At 47.5% G+C, this 15,744-nt stretch overlaps 1 protein-coding gene and 1 long non-coding RNA gene across 2 annotated transcripts in view; one reads left to right on the top strand and one right to left on the bottom strand.

Annotated features, from left to right (window-relative positions):
* Window positions 1-5,440: 5,440 nt before the first annotated feature.
* Window positions 5,441-15,744, bottom strand: part of SLC4A9 (solute carrier family 4, sodium bicarbonate cotransporter, member 9) — a 14,812-nt gene continuing 4,508 nt past the window's right edge. Inside the window, 16 exon segments of the mRNA XM_010850351.1 lie at window positions 5,441-6,302; window positions 7,346-7,438; window positions 7,794-7,949; window positions 8,524-8,697; window positions 8,902-8,970; window positions 10,373-10,445; window positions 11,083-11,261; window positions 11,408-11,569; window positions 12,761-12,874; window positions 13,003-13,191; window positions 13,404-13,462; window positions 14,549-14,811; window positions 14,978-15,111; window positions 15,252-15,426; window positions 15,592-15,680; window positions 15,682-15,709. Of these exon segments, the coding sequence (XP_010848653.1) occupies window positions 7,385-7,438; window positions 7,794-7,949; window positions 8,524-8,697; window positions 8,902-8,970; window positions 10,373-10,445; window positions 11,083-11,261; window positions 11,408-11,569; window positions 12,761-12,874; window positions 13,003-13,191; window positions 13,404-13,462; window positions 14,549-14,811; window positions 14,978-15,111; window positions 15,252-15,426; window positions 15,592-15,680; window positions 15,682-15,709 (1,918 nt within the window). The 3' untranslated portion in view covers window positions 5,441-6,302; window positions 7,346-7,384.
* Window positions 13,386-14,722, top strand: LOC104996203. Its single transcript, XR_826147.1, has 3 exons — window positions 13,386-14,056; window positions 14,135-14,231; window positions 14,645-14,722. It is a non-coding gene; the product is annotated as an uncharacterized LOC104996203 (long non-coding RNA).

Raw genomic sequence — 15,744 nt, 5'->3', positions numbered from 1 at the left:
TTAATTATAAATTAAAGTTAGATTTTTTCCCATCCTAAAAATATATAGTCTTCAATTTAAAAAAATCTTATAGCCATTAAAGAATTTGAATGAACTTAACTTTTCTCAAAGCAAGCACCAGGTCCAGATGGCTTCAGGAATGAATTCTTGGAGTCGAAAGAAAAATGGATAATTGATCGTGGTAGAGACATACAATGGAGTGCTACACAGCAATGAGATGAGCAAACTACAGCTGCAGACATCACATCAAAGATTCTCAAAACAATGTTGAGTTAAAAGAAGCAGCCAGAGAACTCATACTCTGTGATTACATTTATATAATATTCAAAAATTGGCAAAACAGGGCTTCCCTGCTGGTACAGTGAATATTAATCTACCTGCCAATGCAGGGGACTCGGGTTTGATCCTGGGTCCTGAAAGCTTCCACACGCAAAGAAGCAACTAAAGCCCATAACTACTGAGCCCAAGAGCCACAGCTATTGGAGCCTGTATGCTCTGGGGCCTGTGAGCCACAACTACTGAGCCTGAGGGATGCAACTACGGAAGCCCATGCACCTAGAGCCTTGCTCCCCAACAAGAAAAGCCACTGCAATGAGAAGCACATGCACCTGCAAAAAGTAGCCCCTGCCCACTGCAACCAAAGAAAGACTAAGTAGAGCAGTGAAGACCCAGCACAGTCAAAATAAATTATAAGTAAATAATTTTTAAATAGGCAAAATAATAAATACATAATGGCACCACACTCCAGTACTCTTGCCTGGAAAATCCCATGGATGGAGGAGCCTGGAAGGCTGCAGTCCATGGGGTTGCTGAGGGTCAGACACAACTCAGCGACTTCACTTTCACTTTTCACTTTCATGCATTGGAGAAGGAAATGGCAACCCACTCCAGTGTTCTTACCTGGAGAATCCCAGGGACGGTGGAGCCTGATGGGCTGCCATCTATGGGGTCGCATAGAGCTGGACACGATTGAAGCGACTTAGCAGCAGCAGCAGCAGGATGCAAGTCAAGAAGCAACTATTATAACTGGACATGGAACAACAGACTGGTTAAAAATTGGTAAAGGAGTACAACAAGGCTGTATATTGTCAGTTCAGTTCAGTTCAGTCAGTCAGTCACATCCAACTCTTTGTGACCCCATGGACTCAGCATGCCAGGCTTCCCTGTCCATCACCAACTCCCAGAGCTATATCAAATTCATATCCATCGAGTTGGTGATGCCATCCAACCATCTCATCCTCTGTCGTCCCCTTCTCCTCCTGCCTTCAATCTTTCCCAGCATCAGGTCTTTTCCAATGAGTCAGTTTTCTGCATCAGGTGGCCAAAGTATTGGAGTTTGAGCATCAGTCCTTCCAATGAATATTCAGGACTGATTTTCTTTAGGATGGAGTGGTTGGATCTCCTTGCTGTCCAAGGAACTCTCAAGAGTCTTCTCCAACACCATAGTTCAAAAGCATCAATTCTTCAGTGCTCAGCTTCCTTTATAGTCCAACTCTCACATCTTATACATGACTACTGGAAAAACCATAGCTTTGACTAGATGGCCTTTGTCGACAAAGTAATGTCTCTGCTTTTTAACATGCTGTCTAGGTTGGTCATAGCTTGTCTTCCAAGGAGCAAGCATCTTTTAATTTCATGGCTGCAGTCATCATCTGGAGTGATTTTGGAGCCCCTGCAAAATAAAGTCTGCCACTGTTTCCACTGTTTCCCCATCTATTTGCCATGAAGTGATGGGACCAGATACCATGATCTTAGTTTTCTGAATGTTGAGCTTTAAGCCAACTTTTTCACTCTCCTCTTTCACTTTCATCAAGAGGCTCTTTAGTTCTTCTTCACTTTCTGCCATAAGGGTGGTGTCATCTGCATATCTGAGGTTACTGATATTTCTCCTGGCAATCTTGATTCCAGCTTGTGCTTCATCCAGCCCAGAATTTAGCTTGATGGACTCTACATTAAAGTTAAATAAGTAGGGTGACAATATACAGACTTGACATACTCCTTTCCTGATTTGGAATCAGTCTGTTGTTCCATGTCCAGTTCTAACTGTTGCTCCTTGACCAGCACACAGATTTCTCAGGAGGCAGGTCAGGTGGTCTGGTATTCTCATCTCTTGAAGAATTTTCCACAGTTTGTTGTGATCCACACAGTCAAAGGCTTTGGCGTAGTCCATAAAGCAGAAGTAGATATTTTTCTGGAACTCTCTTGCTTTTTTGATGATTGAACAGATGTTGGCAGTTTGGTTCCTCTGCCTATTCTAAATCCAGCTTGAACATCTGGAAGTTCACGGTTCATGTACTGTTAAAGCCTGGCTTGGAAAATTTTGAGCATTACTTTGCTAGCGTATGAGATGAGGGCTATTGTGCAGTAGTTTGAACATTCTTTGCCATTGCCTTTCTTTGGGATTGGAATGAAGACTGACCTTTTCCAGTCCTGTGGCCACTGCTGAGTTTTCCAAATTTGCTGGCATATTGAGTGTAGCACTTTCACAGCATCATCTTTTAGGATTTGAAATAGCTCAACTGGAATTCCATCACCTCCACTAGCTTTGTTCGTAGTGATGCTTTCTAAGGCCCACTTAACTTCACATTCCAGGATGTCTGGCTCTAGGTCAGTGATCACACCATCGTGATGATCTGGGTCATGAAGATCTTTTTTGTACAGTTCTTCTGTGTATTCTTGCCACCTCTTCTTAACATCTTCTGCTTCTGTTAGGTTCATACCATTTCTGTCCTTTATTGAGCCCATCTTTGCATGAAATGTTCCCTTGGTAGCTCTAATTTTCTTGAAGAGATCTCTAGTCTTTCCCATTCTATCGTTTTCCTCTATTTCTTTGCATTGATCACTTTAAAAGGTTTTCTTATCTTTCCTTGCTGTTCTTTGGAACTCTGCATTCAAATGGGTATGTCTTTCCTTTTCCCCTTTGCCTTTTGCTTCTCTTCTTTTCTCAGCTATTCATAAGGCCTCCTCAGACAACCATTTTGCCTTATTGCATTTCTTTTTCCTGGGGATGGTCTTGATCACTGCCTCCTCTACAATGTCACGAACCTCCATCCATAGTTGTTCAGGCACTCTGTCTATCAGATCTAATCCCTTGAACCTATTTTTCACTTCCACTGTATAATCATAAGGGATTTGATTTAGGTCATACCTGAATGGTCTAGTGGTTTTCCCTACTTTCTTCAATTTAAGCCTGAATTTGGCAATAAGGAGTTCATGATCTGAGCCACAGTCAGCTCCCAGTCTTGTTTTTTTTGCTGACTGTATAGAGTTTCTCCATCTTTGGCTGCAAAGAATATAATCAATCTGATTTCAGTATTGGCCATCTAGTGATGTCCATGTGTAGAGTCTTCTCTTGTGCTGTTGGAAGAGGGTGTTTTCTATGACCAGTGTGTTCTCTTGGCAAAACTCTGTTAGCCTTTGACCTGTTTCATTTTGTACTCCAAGGCCAAATTTGCCTGTTACTCCAGGTATCTCTTGACTTCCTACTTTTGCATTCCAGTTCCCTATAATGAAAAGGACATCTTTTTTGGATGTTAGTTCTAGAAGGTCTTGTAGGTCTTCATAGAACTGTTAAACTTCAGCTTCTTCAGCATTACTGGTCGGGGGTGACTGGTATATTGTCACCCTGCTTATTTAACTTACATGTAGAGTACATCATTTGAAATGCTGGGCTGGATGAAGCACAAGCTGGAAGTAAGACTGTGGGAGAAATATCAACAACCTTAGATATGCAGATGATACCACTCTAACTGCAGAAAGTGAAGAGGAACTCAAAGAGCCTCTTGATGAGGGTGAAAGAACAGAATGAAAAAGCTGGCCTAAAACTCAGTATTCAAAAAACTAAGATCAGGCATCCAGTCCCATCACTTCATGGCAAATAGATGGGGAAACAGTGGAAACAGTGACAGACTTTCTTTTTCTTGGGCTCCAAAAATCACTGCAGATGGTGACTGCACCCATGGAATTAGAAGACACTTGCTTCTTGGAAAGAAAGCTATGACAAATCTAGACAGCATATTAAAAAGCAGAGACATCACTTTGCTGACAAAGTTCCATATAGTCAAACCTATGTTTTTTCCAATGGTCAGGTACAGGTGTGAATGTTGAACCATGAAGAAGACTGAGCACCGAAGAATTGATGCTTTTGAATTGTGGTGCTGAAGAAGACTCTTGAGAGTCCCTTGGAATGCAAGGAGATCAAACCAGTCAATCCTAAACTAAAGCAACCCTGAATATTCATTGGAAGGACTAATGCTGAAGCTGAAGCTCCAATACTTTGGCTATCTGATGCAAAGAGCCAACTCTTTGGAAAAGATCCTGATGCTGAGAAAGATTGAAGGCAAAAGGAATGGGAATGACAGAGGGTGAGATGGTTGGGTAGCATCCCTGACTCAACGGACATGAATCTGATCAAACTGCAGGCAATAATGAAGGACAGGGGAGCGTTGAATGCTGCAGTCCGAGGGTTTCAAAGAATCATAAATGACTTAGTGACTGAATAACGCCACCATCAATGACAGGATACCTCTCACCTGAGTGTTGGATACATGTGTTCTTTTAAATTTTTTATTTATTTATTTACTTGTCTGTTATTTATTTTTTTAATTGGAGTATAACTGCTTTACAATATTGTGTTACACTCTGCTGTACAACAATATGAATCAGCTATATGTATACATATATCCCCTCTCTCCCCCATCCCATCCCATTCCTCTAAGTCATCACAGAGCACCAGACTGGGCTCCCTGTGTTTAACAGCAGCTTCCCCCTAGCTATCTGTTTTACCCATGATAGTGTATATATGTCAGTGCTACTTTCTCAATTCATCCCACCCTCTTCTTCCCCTTCTGTGTCCACAGTCTATTCTCTACGTCTGCATCTTTATTCCTGCCCTGCAAATAGGTTCATTAGTGCTACTTTCTAAATTTCATATATATGTGTCAATATAAATATTTTTCTCTTTCTGACTTCACTCTGTATGACAGACTCGAGATTCATCCACATCACTACAAATGATCAGTTTCATTCCTTTTTATGGCTCAGTAATATCCCATTGTACATATGTACAACATCTTTATCTATTCATCTGTTGATGAACATTTAGGTTGCTTTCATGTCTTGGCTATTGTAAATAGTGCTGCAATGAATACTGAGGTACATGTGTCTTTTTGTTTGTTTGCTTTTTGTTTTTTATTATTTTTTACATGTGTTTTTTTGAATTATAGTTTCCTGAAGCTATATGCCCAGTAGTGGGATTGCTGGATCATATGGTAGTTTCATTTTTAAAGGAACCTCTTTACTCTTCTCCACAGTGGTTTTATCAATTTACATTCCCACCAACAGTGCAAGAGGGTTCCCTTTTCTCCACACCCTCTCCAGCATTTATTGTTTGTAGATGTTTTTATGACGGCCATTCTAACTGGTGTGAGGTGGTGTCTCATTGTAGTTTTGATTTATATTTCTCTAATAACGGGCAGTGTTGATCCTCTTTTAATGTGTTTGTTGGCCATCTCTATATCTTCTTTGGCAGGTGTTCTTTTTATTGTTACTCCTTAACTTCACTCCTAGGTATATACTCTGGAGAAATTCTTGCCCTTGCAGAAGACATTTTATATACTCTTTTATATATATGATATCTTTCCCAGCTTATAAAGTTATTTATTCTATGCAAAAAGAATAAGTTGGATATGTATGCAGTACTGACATGGGGAAAACATCCAATGCATCCTAAGTATCAAGCATGTTATAGAACTCAAGAAACCTGAACAATATATACTAAAAGGTGAGCCCTAGTTATCTCTGGAATGGTTTCCACTTCAAAATTATACATTTCTAGAGTGTTCCAATATTTTGCAGTAATCTCATTCACTTCTGTGGTTAAAAAAAATTAAGTTTATTCTTAAACATGTAAAAACACTTTAAAATAGAGGAGTACTTATTCTGGAAAGAGGGACATTTTTCCCTTTTGCAAACTGAGAAGAGTTCCCTGGCAACCCCCTGATTGTATAAAAGAGAATCTGTGAGGATAGAAGTTTCAAAATGAGAAGGGCTGCTAGACTTAGGTTCCTTTAATGGAGTAAAGAGTAAATGGGGCCTGGTCAGTCCCTCTGACTTACCAGACTTTCCTAACCACAAAGCAAGCCTGCTTGTTCCCTGCCACTCTCCACCCCCAGCTCAGGAGGGTGACTGAGGTCTTGGCCAGCTGCCTTCCAGTCCTGCCCCAGTGTTCCAGGCTCCCAGCTGACTGAGCATCTGGCAGTTAAGCCAAAGGCCAGTAATTTCCTGACTTCCTGAATAAATACCTGTGAACAGAGAGAAGACATAGTGGGGTCAGAGCAAGTGCTCAGGGACACAAGTAAAACAACGAACACAGCCAGCAGTAGTAACCGGGAGTAAGGCGAGCTCAGGAGATCTCGTTCTGGGCTAGACCATGATTTGCCCTGTCTCCCTCTAGCCCCCAGAATTTTCCACTGCAGCTGGTGGGGACTCAGGCTCTTGGACTTGGGGAACCATGGAGAGGACAAACCCTAAAGAGTTCATTTTATCAAAGGGGAAAAATTCCAGGCTTTTGCACGTGCTGCACCCTTTGCCTAGAACGTTTTCCCTTCATCTTATCCTGACTAGCTTCTGTTTGTTCTTCAGTTTTCAAATTATGGACCACTTCCTCTTGGAAGCCCTACCCAGCTCCCACCACTTCACCACCCTCCTTGGAGGCCTCTCTGCTGCCACAGCCTCTCCTTCCCTGAGCCAGCACTAGCCCACTCTAACAGTTTCCAGTGTGTCTTTCCCACAGGAATTTTAACTTCCTGAGGTCAGGAACCGTGACTATTGTACCACTAGTACCTGGACACTCCAGAAGTGCTAAGAAGATATTTTGAGAAATAGATGAATAAAATAAAAGAATGGCAGAGAGGGCAAGTGACAAAGAACCCCCCACCCCCACTTGTTTGTAGTGTGGTTCTTGGCAGCCTCTGGAAGGAGCCTCCAAGGCTCAGCAAGCAAGCAAGCTGCTGGGAGCTTTATCCTCTCTTTCTCTCCTCCCATTCCTTTCCATTCTTTTATCTTCGAACCCTTCCCTTCCCCAGTTCCCATCCCTGCCAGGTTGATGTGAGCTTGAGCTCCCTCTACTGGCTAGACTTCAGTGCCACAGGGATCCAGGCCCAGGTACCCTCTCTTGTTTCCAGCTTTCCTCTGGAGAGATTCTCCTACCCACTCCCACTCTGGGGTTCATGAAGGACTGGAACATGTAGAGGAAACAGCCATTCAGCACACAGACGAGCTTTCCACCACCAGAGCCCCCACCGCCCCACCCTCGACCCTGGGGGCATTTCCCTCACACCCTTACCTCAGTTTCCTGGGTCTCAACTCCATACTGCTACTCCAGCTAATTCACAGAGATGTTGATTTCCGGAGCCTTTGGCTGATACATCAGTTCTGACTGTGGAACAGAGATCTCAAGATGAGTTGGGAATAAAAAGACAAAAGACTGAGAGAAAGAGCAGAAAGAAAAGGACCCAGAGAGTGAAAGGATATAAATCCACCTTAAGACAAAGATCCTGGGTAAGACAATCCACTTAAGAGTTTTGTCCCCGACCATTTCCAACCCTCATACAGCCCTGGACTCATATGAAGAAAAATTTCCCTCACTCCTTCAGTGTGCCTATGTTAATACAGAACTAGGAGGAGTCACTGTGTTGATCAGATCTTCAGACTTAATAGAGATATTATACTTCAGTTAAACTCCTGGAGATGACTTCTCTCCCCAACCCCTGCCCTGTTCTCCAGGAGCTCACATCTTCACTGTCACTTCCACTGAACGAGTACTCTGGCTCCACTCCCTTTTCAGGGATGCTTCTCTCCTTCTCCGGCATCAGCTCATCCAGCCAGAGGAGTTCCTGTGGCGAGAAGACCCACTCCAGTGCCTTTCGGACTCCCACCAGGCCCAGCAACTGCAGGGATAGAAACAAAGCCAAGGGCTGTCAGCAATAGCAGCAGGAACGTTAACAACAGCCGCATTGTGTATAGTTTCAGTGAATGCTAACACATTCGTATGAGGTAGACATGATAGTTATTTCCATTGTACAGAGGAGGAAACTGAGACCCTGGGAGCTTACTAACTTCTCAGAGGTCACAGAACTGAGATGTAGTAACCAGATTGGTTCCAAAGCAAAGCCCATGACTCTTAACTTCCTCAGTGGGTAAGAACAAAGCCAGAAGCTTACAGTATCACCTAACTGGGTAAAAGAGTGCCAGCCTTGCCTCTCCCAGGTCCTCAGTTTCCTTCTGGGCCTTCTATCTCTACCTGTGGTTGACGAGCCCAAAGAGGTTGGGAAAGGAATTAAACCAGATATCCCAGGTCCAGAGCCTCACAGTTATCCCTTGGCCATCTTTCCTTGTCCTGAGATTCCCTACCAGGCAGAGCCAGGACAAGTGACAGAGGAGAGATTCTTCCTCTTGTGAGGCCTTGACCACCCTCCCAGGCTCAGAGCCACCAGGACACCACCCAACCCTGCCACAAGTCACCATGATGGGGAAGATGATAGCTGCAGGGGTAGACTTGATTATCCAAAGCAGACCCAGGCAGGCAAGCTGGATGGCTGTGAACAGGTGGACCCTGCTCAGGGGCACATGCCGCAAGAACAGAAGGTCTGGCTGGTGCTTCGCTGGTATCAATAATAGCTGCACCCTCTTCGTGAACTGGGGGAACAAGGGGAGGAAGAAAACAGGGTACTCAGGTAGTCTGGAGGGTGTCACTGTTAGCTATCCAAGCCTAGCTTGGAGGTCAGAAGGCTCCCTTGGTCCCCTCTCCATCCAGAGTGTGGCAGCAGAGGCTCTGTGCCCAGGAGAAGCAGGAAAAGAGGAGGAGAACTAGCAAATGTAGGCAGGAAGTAATGGGCTCACCTGGATGCTGCTAATCGCTGTCACCCCCATGTACAGGAAGATGCCATAGAGAAGAGGCATTGGGATGAACTGGTAGAGAGAATTGGAGAGCTGGCAAAGCAGTTCGCCTCTGCTAGCTGCCCAGATAACCCCATTTAGCCCCCAAGCCCAGCCTCCAGCCTCCAAGATCTAAACATACCCACTTTGCATGCCTGATTTCATTGAATGTTCACATCAGTCAGATGAGGTAAATTCTATAATTGTCTCCATTTTACAGATGGAGAAGTTGGATTTCAGAGAGGCTAAGTAACTTGCCCATTACCTCTCCACTCCTCTCTCGCATTCCTCTCTGTTCTCTCTGTTCCTGTTGTACTGGCCCCCTTTCCTTTCCTCAATATGCCCACATTTACTTCTACCCCTTTGCAAGGCCTTTTGCTTTGCTAGTCCCTCCACCTAAATGCTCTTCCCTGACCTCCCTCTCATTACTCCTGTCATGACACCCCAGAAAGGCCTTGCCATTAAGTGCACCATTAAGATCACCCCACCCTCTTTTATTTTCATATAAGTTATCACTATCTGAAATTATCCTATTTTATTGTTTTAATTGTTTTTATCTGTCTCCTCTCACCAGAATGCAAGATGTGGATGACCTCTTTTGATCACCACTATATCCCCGGTCCCTGGAACAGTACTTGGCATATGGCTTATGCTTGGTAAATATCTGCTGAACGGGAGTCACCTAGTTTAGTCAGCGGCTGATCCAGTCCATCTGGCTCTTTCAACTACTCTCCTCTCATCCAGCTTCCATGACCTTTCCCTCCCCTAACCTCCTGTCATCCTGCCAGTGACTCTTGTGTGCAATTCTCCACACCCTCCTTGACTGCTCTGCTGTACTGGCTTGTTGAACCTTTCTGCTGTTACTTGTTACATAATTTTTATTCATGTGTATGTGTTGCTGACAGGGGCTTGGTTCCATATTCTTTTTCAGTATCCTTCCCCTTCCCATTCCCTTCTCCCAGGTGCCTCTCAGAGCCTTGCACTCCAGCAGGTATTCTATAAACATCTGGTGAGGGAGATGTGAAGGGGTTTTGCCTCAGAAGTTTTCCTGGATTGTGATGATCATGTTCTTAGTCTAAGCCTCATTGAGTATGGAGTAAGAGTAGCTAGTGCTTGGCCCCTGGGGATGATGGCGTGTCTCTACTTGGCTCCACTGGGTAGAAAGCCAATTGGGTCACAGTTCAGGTTCTCAGATAGGTCTGAGAAACCAGGTCTCTTGGTGGTCTCTTGTAAGTTCCTTAACCTCTTTAACTTTCAGCTTCCTCACTTTAAAAGTGTATATGCTTCTCATGGGTTATGCCAGGATTAAATGAGACTGTGGGTGAAGAAAACTTAACACAGTGCCCAGTATGTAGTAAATGTTCAGCCAATGTCAATTCTTGCTATATTTATTATTTTTACTGCCTTGACCCTGATGCTGGCTTGTTTAAGGTACCTTGAGTATAGGTGCCAGGAAGATGGAGATTCCTGTGAGGATGAATACTGCCAGGCCCGTCAGCCTCTGCTCTCTGTGGGGAAAGGAGAAGTTAGCTCTGGGGGAGCCCCTGGGGTGCCAGGTTGGGGGCCCTGGCATGAGGGAAGTGGAGGGATCCCCTGATAGTTCCCTGGAAGGGAGGGGATCTGAGCTTGGTGTGAAAAATTGGTGGAGAAGAAGGGACAGGTTACCTCTATATGAGGGTCCCAGTCCTCTTCAGCAGCTCAAGTTCAAAGTTGGTCTTTGTTTTTATTTTGATGGAAAATTAAGCAATCTTATACCACGATAAAAACTTTTACTTCATAATGTACAAAGTTGATTTCCCATACTCTCAACAATTAGATTGCATTTCCAATAAAATTGTTTTTGTGATGTTACTCTATAATATCAATGAGGTGCTTCTACACGGAGTGGGATTCTTAGGTGGCACCTCATCCTTGCTCAGCCTTCACACTCACCTCCATGATGCTCCCCTGGAGGCCCCTCCCAGTCCCATGACTGAAGGAGCCCAGCACCCACCCATTCACCCCACTTCAGTGCTCATGGGGCAGTGAGAGAGCCCTCTGGAGTCACCAGCTTAGAATTTAAGTTGCCCAAATAACTCTGCGCTGTACCCAGTACCCGACTTTGCTGCCCACGTCTCATTCCAGTCTCCTGAATACTGGCCTTACCTGATGCCCAGAAAGCTGGGAGCCTCCCCTGGGGCACAGGCTCTGCTCTCTCTCCGAAGACTGTCCATGTGGGCCAGGGAGATGACAGTGGCTGAGACATACCAGGGCAGCCCAAGCGCTGATGTGAAGGGCATGAGCACAGCCACACAGAAGAGGTCCAGGTGGAAGCCAGCTCCCTTCTGCAGGCGGTGTGGGGCAGTGAGGATGAAGCTAGCCCAGATCTGGGCCCTCTGTCCTCTGGGGTGAGAAAGGGGGAACCCAGACCCCACCCTGGAGCTCCTGTCCCTTGGGCTAGGGACCTGGGGTCTGACCCTGCAGGCCTTACCCGCAGTCTGTATTCAGCCCGGTTGAGGATGACCCCTGTGATCTGCTGGTCCATGAAAATGAGGATAGACAATAGCAGAGCAGGCAGGGCAGCTGCCACACTCAGCCACCAGGGGTTGGCTCCAAAAGGTGACACCAGCCAGCCACGTCCAGGGAGTGTGGGCTGGGGAAGAGGAGTCCATGGACAAATTGGAGAGGCTATCTTAAGAACACCTCATCTACACACTCTAGCCATGGCATTCTTCCACAATGCCCCCCTCCCCACCCACTGTAAGACACTGGATGCTAGGTGGGAGCAGTCTGTGTGTGTACAGCTGGTTCAGCGCATCCCAGGGCAGAAGGACGGAGACCAGCCTGGGGGTTGGGCTGGAACCAGGGGCTCTGGACTTTGAGTCTTAGGGTCCTTCCCTCCCTGTAAGAGGAGGAGGTAGTGGATGAGGCCCACCCATACTTCTTGATGTACAGAGCACTTCTCCCTAAGCAACCTCCCCCCTCCCCCACCAAGAGCCGGGCAACTCAGGTTCAGACCTGCCTTGATCTGGGGCTGGGGCAGGGATAGGGCTGGGTGTGTCTGCGTCTGCTCTGATTACAAGGCGTCTGTGTCGGGGAGGGCCTCAGTTGCTATCTTGGGTTCTGAGCCCCTAAGGCTGCCTTGGAGCCTTGGAGCCACCCTGCTTTCCTGTCCTGAGGGAAGCTGGAGGGGAGGTCTCCAAATGCACCGACAAAGTTTAGGTACTAAGTGAGCGCTGAGCCTTGTCCTGTGCACTGTCATGCCCTGGGCAGGGAGCTCTAGCTTGACCCCATCAGAGCAGGCAATTGGGGGTGCAAAGTAGAGAGTGGGGAGTAGTAAGTAGGGCCATGCCGAGGGTAGGGAGAACACAGAACAACAATAACTAGCATTAATTGAGGTGTTGGTATGAGTCAGTCCCAGTAATGTGACAGTGCTTGGGACTATGATCTTCTGTGAACCTCAAAACAAGCTATGAGGCAGAAACTATTGTTATTTATTATTTCCATTTTATAGATGAAGAAATTGAGGCTCAGAATGTGGGTTAACTTTCCCAAGACACACAGCTAGGAAGTGACAGAAATGGGACTCAGACCCAGGGCTGGCTAACCAGAACCCACTCTTTTAACCTCTTACCTGCAACAGTAGCTACCTATCCTAGGCTTACTATGTGTCTGGTACACAATGTGCCCTCACAACAATTCTGTAAGACCATTATTATACTATTTCTATCTTATGAATGAGAAAACGGAAGGCTAGAGAAGTGTGGTATCGATTCATCTTCCTCCTCTAGGGTCCTGTCTGCTGACCCTGCTTTGCCCTCTCCCCTCCATGCCCAGCTCTCACCTTGAACTCTCTGGGCACCATGAGCTTCGGTGTGGCTAGGCCAAGGAAGGAATCGAGGCCACAGCCTAGCAGGATGGCCAGGACCGAGGAGAAGTCACCCAGCATCTTGCGTACCTGGCCACCCAGCGGACACTCAGTCAGGTTCAGGCCACCACCCCCTCCTTCTGCCCCCTTTCCCATTTGCAGACAGGGCCCAAGGCCAAGAGCCAGTTCTCTCCCACAGAAGTCCAGGTGACACTCACCACGGAGGGGAAGAAGCGACTGGTCTTTACGTGCTTGAGGGCCATGGCAAAGAGGAAGGAAGTAAGGAAGAGGAGGATGGAGAAGAAGGCAATATCTGGGACTGTATGACAGCCGGGCCCACGAGGATGGCCTCCCCGCTGGGCACACTCAGGTGGGGGCAGCAAGGATGCATTGACCAGGCCTAGGTCCTGTGTGGAGAGGTCATCCAGGTTGGGATTATGGGCAGTGGGATAAAGGTCCACTGATGCCCAATGAGACTGAGGACACCAGATAAGAGATCTCCAGCCATAGCAAATGGTTGGGCCTCAGTGGCCTATGAAGGGTCAGAAGAGCCTGGAACCACTAACTTCTTTGACCTCCACCCTCTCTTTCTCAGGCCCTCCCAGGAACAGGCCCTCACCATGCTCAAGATGTCATCTCTGTCTTTAGGGTTTGTGCTTGTCCACTGAGACTCATTTCCTGGGAAGCAGAGAATTCAAGTGAGTTTTCTTCCCCTGGGAACCTTCTCCAGCCTTAATTAGAAGCCTAATTTCACAGGTCCAGCTGAACCAGAGAGTTCTTTGTTCTGACTCATCTGTCTGCTGACTCCAATCACTACCCAGTCTGTTCTCAGGACACTGCCTCTTGCCCTTATCCCTTCAAATTCCCTCCCTATCTGTATCCCTGGTGGCTGGCACAGGACCGGCCAAAGCAAGTGCCTAGTAAATGACTGAGCACACACATTTGTGTGTTTCCACCAGCATCAGAATTATTGTTGTTCGTGCCTGGTACAGAGTCTGGCACTCTTGAGAGGATGCCTATTCCCCAGTCCTGGTGTTCCTGGCCATGTGGAAGGAAATGTGCTGGTGCAATAGTCCGAGCTCCTCTCCACCCTGTCACTCACATGGCCCAGGGGAAGAGTGGTGATTTATTTGGTTGGTGACTTTGGGAGAAGAAGCTGGGCATGCTTGGTCCTGCCCCTTCCTCTCCCTCTCTAGGGAGTAAGCACCCTGCATGCATTGAGCTCTGCTCCTCTAGGGTGAGACAGTCCCTGTCCAGCATGGCCATGACTGGGTGAGTAAGTCAATCCAATTTTGGTTTCATCATTAGGAAGCCCACATACTCATAGATATAACCATGGTCTTCTCTTAGCACTGGCAGAAGTAAAAGATGAAATTGGGCCTGCTCTGTTGACTTATTTTTCATCTGACTCAGAACCAAAGAAAGGAAGTTTGCTGCTGGCTACTGGGTAGGTACTCAGCATTTTGCTGAACTTAACTAAGGGGACAACAACCCTTCCTGCATCCTCCCTTATTTTGCCAAGCTCCCTATTTCCCTCGGGCTTCCCAGGTGGCTCAGTGGTAAAGAATCTGTCCGCCAATGCAGGAGATGTGAGTTTGATCCCTGGGTGGGGAAGATACCCTGGTGAAGGGAATGACAACCGCTCCAATATTCTTTCCTGGGAAATCCCATGGACAGAGGAGCCTGGCAGGCTACAGTCCATGGGGTTGCAAAAAGAGTTGAACATAACTTAGTGACCAAACAACAACAAGTTCCCTCACCCACCTCCTGGATCTGGGTACTGGCAGAGACAGCCATAGGTGGGAGAGCCAGGTCTCTGGATGGGATAGGCATGGGTCAAGGTCAGCATTTTTCCAACAGCATCATAGATGAAGATGAGACTGATGAGAGCACAGAAGCCTTCCTCGGTGAAGCGGGTAAAGTAGCGCACCAGCACGCTGGCCTCCGTGGCCACCAGCACCAGGCAAAAGATGGCCACCCAGATGCCAACCCACAGGCGGAAGGGCAGGTAATCCAGGCTGTGATCTCTGGGGGAGGTAAGAGACAGCAGGGTTTGCCTGGGCCCACTCTTACTCCCAACCTAACCCAGGTCAGGTGCCCCTGGAGCCAGTTTCTACCCTCCCCTACTAACCCAGCTGAGACCAGGCTGAGGGTGTGCTAGTGAGGTCAGGTGAGGTGGGGGAATTCTCCTACCTGCTGAAGGAGAAGAGCAGACGTTCAAAGACCAGCACTGGCCCGGTGCTGCTAAGGATGGTGAGGGGCTGGCCAGCCATCAGGCAGAAGGCAGCTCCAGTCACTGCCGTGCCCAGGAAGCTTTCCAGCACCCCCTAGAAGCCAACAATGGCCCCTGTCAGGACAGGTACCCAAGTTCCCTGGGAGCCTCCTCAGCCCAACCATAGACACTAGAGGAGGGCGTAGGGCACGGCTGGTTGAACACAGAAGATAGGCCTGCTTCCCACCCACCCACCTGTGCACCGTCGGTGGCTTCTCCCAGCAGACCCCCAAAAGTGATGGCGTTAGTGATGGTGGCCAGGTAAATGTAGAGCACGGCCGAGAAGCACTGGGGGTGCAGGGCGTCCAAGAAGTCGCTGGGGTACCACGAGGCCTTCCGCCGCACGTCCTGGACAAGGCCCCCGAACAGCCTCCCGCCCATGGGTTGTCAGTGATCCAGGCTTCAGCATCCCAAGTCCCTGGGGCCAGGTGAGCCTCCCCCCGCGTCCCCCACAGTGACTGCACACCTCAAGCCCATGACACCCCACTGCCCCCCCCACCCAAGGTACCCTGGCTTCCACCTCAGCACGCCTCACCTGCCTGTCCGCCGCAACTCCGGGTTAGCCGCGTGCTGTCTGCGGCCGTGCCTGTCCTCAGCTGGGGTCCTTCTCCGGACAGACGGGCCCCTTGGCCACCCGCAATTGCGAAGGGAGCCTGAGGACCAGGGGAACCCGAGTTGGCTAAGGCTC

Source organism: Bison bison, unplaced genomic scaffold, assembly GCF_000754665.1.
Source record: "Bison bison bison isolate TAMUID 2011002044 unplaced genomic scaffold, Bison_UMD1.0 scf7180017864291, whole genome shotgun sequence".
NCBI classification, from domain to species: domain Eukaryota; kingdom Metazoa; phylum Chordata; class Mammalia; order Artiodactyla; family Bovidae; genus Bison; species Bison bison.
This window is presented reverse-complemented; position numbering and strand designations above follow the sequence as displayed.